The sequence below is a fragment of the Asparagus officinalis genome, chromosome 3, assembly GCF_001876935.1.
Source record: "Asparagus officinalis chromosome 3, Aspof.V1, whole genome shotgun sequence".
Classification (NCBI taxonomy): Eukaryota; Viridiplantae; Streptophyta; class Magnoliopsida; order Asparagales; family Asparagaceae; genus Asparagus; species Asparagus officinalis.
In genome coordinates this window covers 17792894-17797123 of record NC_033796.1, presented here as the reverse complement: position 1 = coordinate 17797123, position 4230 = coordinate 17792894, and the positions used below count along the sequence as shown (strand labels likewise).

The window sequence follows — 4230 nt, the reverse complement described above, 5'->3', positions numbered from 1 at the left end:
GATTGTTAGCCTTCCTTTGTAAAATTAAATTTACTTTCAAGAAGAAGGAAACACATCAAATGTGATCAAGAAATGAAGATGCACTTTCCTTGAGGTAGATCGTTGTTACGGTCTACTCTTTAGGATTCAATGATCGTTAGCCTTCCTTTGCAAGCATGCACTCGCAATGATCGTTAGCCTTCCTTTGCGAGCATGCACTTGCAATGCGCAGACCCTTCACTGCTAAAGAATTAGGCATCCTAGACGGAAAATTCCGTCTAGGATACACAGAATTCCGTCTAGGATACGTATCCTAGACGGAATTCCGTCTAGAATACACGTCTAGAAAGTTTCCGTCTAGGATGTAGTATTTTAGACGGAATTTCCGTCTAGAATACATACTAGACGAAATATTCTAGACGGAATTCAAAACCGTCTAGAATACATCCTAGACGGATTATTCTAGACGGAATTTCCGTCTAGAATAATGCATCCTAGACGGACAATATTTCCGTCTAGAATGAGTATTCTAGACGGAAATTTCCGTCTAGAATACTCATTCTAGACGGAAATTGATGTTATTTAATTTTTTTTTAAAAGGCATCCTAGACGGAATTTGAGCATCCTAGACGGAATTTCCGTCTAGGATACTAAGCTATAGTTTTTTTTTTTTTACAAAACCTACTTTGGGTGCATATACACAATATTGAACAACAAAAAATTATATTCATATCCAACACAATCTAATTATATTCCAATATCAAATCTCATTACATTCAAATAATACATTCACCAAAATAGTAGAGATACATAAATTGTTTACAAACTTTTACATAAATTATTTATAATGACTATGACACTGCAGAAGCTTCTTCAACTCCTTTATCCGTTCCGAGATGGTTAGATTCAGGATTCACACTGAAGCATTGGATAACTCCTTTGACTTTAACACTACGAGTGGTGTAGTTGCCACCAGCTGGCTTTGCTGTTACAGCAGAAAGCAACACATAATAAGTTGGAATATATTCAGATTAAAGCACTCCTTAGAAGGAGGCCGTTAATTAGAAAAATGTATGCACATTATCACATGAATTATCAAAATAAAGATCATATATCAGTGGCCAAATGAAAAAGAAATGGTTTCACAGTATGATTTGCATAATTCAACAAAGCACGTCAAATGTTGAAATAAGGCTACTTTCCTTTCTTTTCCTTTTTGTTTTCTTTAAGGCATACTATTATAGATCATGATCAACTGGCCAATAACAGATCACGGCTGAAGATGCCATTAAACAAATATGACTGCACTGATACACATGGCAGGTGATATTCAGGGTTTATAAGTAGTAGTCAAACTGGGATAGAATCGTTACTCACGAAGGTGTTCATATTACTAATTATATGTTTTAATAACATTTGCACCAAACAAGTTTGAAACTAAAAAATTACTAATTCTGAATTCATGGTTTAGTGTGAACTAGTTGATTTGGCAGTCACAAAATGTCATAATATACCCATTTAATCCTGTGCATGCTGGGTAATTAATACCTTGTAGAAAGGAGAACATGTTATCTGAGGCATGCTGATCCTTTTTGAATTTGATGATCCGAGCCTACAATTAATAATAAAAAAAAATTATCCATCCTATTTTCTACCACACACATGATGTCATATTTCTTCATAATCAACAAGAAGCTCACCAGGCCATTTTGATCTCCAGTAATTTAGTGAAAATAATAGCAGCTTATTCTTTAACTTAAACTAAAATAATATCGTATGAGTTAAACATTAAGATTCAGAGAATTTCAACTCACTTGAATGGATCTCCTGATCCGCATCAAAGTAGTGAGAAGGGTAATACATGGAAGACTTTATTTTCTCCATGTAGTTCCTGTTAACTCATCAAAATCAATATTAAGCACAAAGACTCAAGAACCTACTTTTATTTCTACAACGAATTTCATAAACATTCTTTTCAGTAGTAAATGGTGGTCCAAGATAAAACCATGAATCACAGTATTATACCGATCCCAATCTCTTTTATACTAACAAGGACATTAACTCCTGGATGACCTGCTATCCATTGAACATGGTCCACTAGATAATTTATCCTAAATTAATATGGCACTTGACATGAGAAAAGTTAGGCGTGACGAGCAATTCTATCAACTTGGGTTGCATTAAGAAGGATATTTACATAACTAAGGAGTAGTATCAATTATTTATATGCTACCATGAGTACCCGGATACTATAGGTAACTGGTTAAGACAGCATGAAAGAAATTATATGAAGAATTAATATTTACAAAATTAGGCATTATCAATATGCCCTGTTAAATAACTGAAATGCTTAGAAAAAGCCATAATTTTCTTTACAAAATTAGGCATTATCAATATGCCCTGTTAAATAACTGAAATGCTTAGAAAAAGCCATAATTTTCACATGGGAATTTATACAAAGAAATGCTTAGAAAAAGCCATAATTTTCACATGGGAATTTATACAAACACATTGCATGCCATCCAGCTGGAAAAAAATTCAAGAAACTTTCAAGCAACTTGAGCTTCAGCGCTGCAACGAGCTCAGGATCAGGGCCCTGAGTACTTGTCAGTGGATCGAAAGCTGGGGATTCCTCGAGCGTCGATGCTCTGCCAATTAGACCCTTATTCCTCTTATGGGTCAGCTGATTCCTCCCTAATTCTGATCGGAATTGGTTCAATTTGATAAATGGGCGGTTATGGTGATGATGAGAGCGACAGTGCAGAGACGAAGGAGGTAGAAGAGGAGAGGAGAGGGTGAGGTCGAGGAGAAGGGTGAGGAGAGGGTGAGGTCGCCGGAGAAGGGGGAGGAGAGGGTGTAGAGGGCGGAGGAGTGGAGGGCTGAGGGGGAGGTGGAGGGATCATTTTTTTTTTTGAGAGGAGAGGGTGAGGTCGAGGAGAAGGGTGAGGAGAGGGTGAGGTCGCCGTCTAGAATATTCCGTTTAGAATACACGATTTTCTACTAGTGCTTGAAGAACTTGGTTTCCCCCCTCTATCAAGTAATTGCATACAGTGGTAAAAGTAGGAGAGGAATGAGGAAATATAAGATATTGTTTTTGCTATTTTTAACGTTATATTGATTTTCAAAGAGAAGCACTAGGCAATTAAACAGAAAAAAACTGATTTCTTTGACACATAAGAAATTTCTCGTAACCAAACAAAGTGCACATTGAATTTTTTTTCTTGAGAAATTTTTTGGTATCGGTATTGGGAGTTTTTGCTCTGTGGTGAGTTTTTAGTCGAAATATTGAATTATAGGTTTCTTCAAAAAAATCATTTATGTTGTGTTTGGTCAAAAAATAGAGGAAAGAAAGAAAGTAAGGTAGAAAAAATTCCACTTTTTGATTAGAAGAAAATGCAAAAAAAAAGGTGTGTGTGTGGTGGTGGTGGTGTGTGTGTGTGGTGGGGGGTGGGAGAAATGAGAGATTCTATAAGAAAAACGAGATGAAAAACATCCTCAATTTTTTCTTGCGGGAACCCAATGAAGGTGGAGGAAAGTTCTTCAACAAGCAACTCAAGTAGAGATGATCAGAACGCACCAATATTCTCTTCTCTAAAGAAGTTTTACTCACTTTTATTCCATGTGAGCCCATGCAGAATAATTTATTGCCTGGTTTACTTGTAGCTTAGGCCCACAAAGTTCAAATTGCTCACTTTGTTCATGTAGGACCCAAATAGACCCAATAAATAAAGGTAATCATATTTCTAGCTCTCAAAATCAAAAAGCAAATATGTCACATCCTCAACATTAAGTTGACGTGTCAAAAATCCCAAAAAATCCAAATTTTTTTGCTCCTAGCCTCAAAATTGGTACCCAGACACTAGTAATTTTAAAAAAAAGAAAAGGTAAAAAAATTGCTCACAAGGCATTTCACTCTCATCTCTTTCTTCTGTCATTTCCCTCTTCCTCTCATTTCTTTCTTCTTCCCTTTCCTTCTCCTCCAGCAACCCACTACCTTGACTTCTTCGCACCCACCAATATCTTACATCCATGTCCTTACATTCCCTCATTTTCCTCCTCTTCCTCTGGCTACATCATACATTCATTCTTCTTCCTCCCTCCCTTCCCTCCTCCTCCGGCAACTCATGCTCTGCTTTTTTGGGGTCACCATCGTACATCCATCCTCTTCTCTCCCTTCCCTTTCTTCATCCTCTTACAACTCATGTCTCGACTTTTTTGGGCTCACCGTCATACATCCTCCCTCCTATCTCC

General features: G+C 36.9%; 1 protein-coding gene across 1 annotated transcript; it reads right to left on the bottom strand.

The window, feature by feature from the left end:
• On the bottom strand, positions 778-4010 carry LOC109834696. The gene is made up of 5 exons (XM_020402724.1): positions 3881-4010; positions 3832-3838; positions 2484-2858; positions 1794-1870; positions 778-964 (listed from the first exon to the last, which is right to left on the bottom strand). Exons 1-5 carry the CDS (start codon positions 4008-4010, stop codon positions 831-833), a joined length of 723 nt encoding a protein of 240 aa, XP_020258313.1. The 3' UTR covers positions 778-830.

What these genes read in the sequence shown, in the direction of transcription:
- LOC109834696 (XM_020402724.1), bottom strand. Translation starts at nt 4,010, where the DNA reads ATGGATGTAAGATATTGGTGGGTGCGAAGAAGTCAAGGTAGTGGGTTG. An exon ending in GGATGGCATGCAATGTGTTT is followed by an intron (nt 1,871 to 2,483) that starts GTATAAATTCCC and finishes ATGAGTTAACAG; the next exon opens with GAACTACATGGAGAAAATAA. An exon ending in GGATCAGGAGATCCATTCAA is followed by an intron (nt 965 to 1,793) that starts GTGAGTTGAAAT and finishes CTGCTGTAACAG; the next exon opens with CAAAGCCAGCTGGTGGCAAC.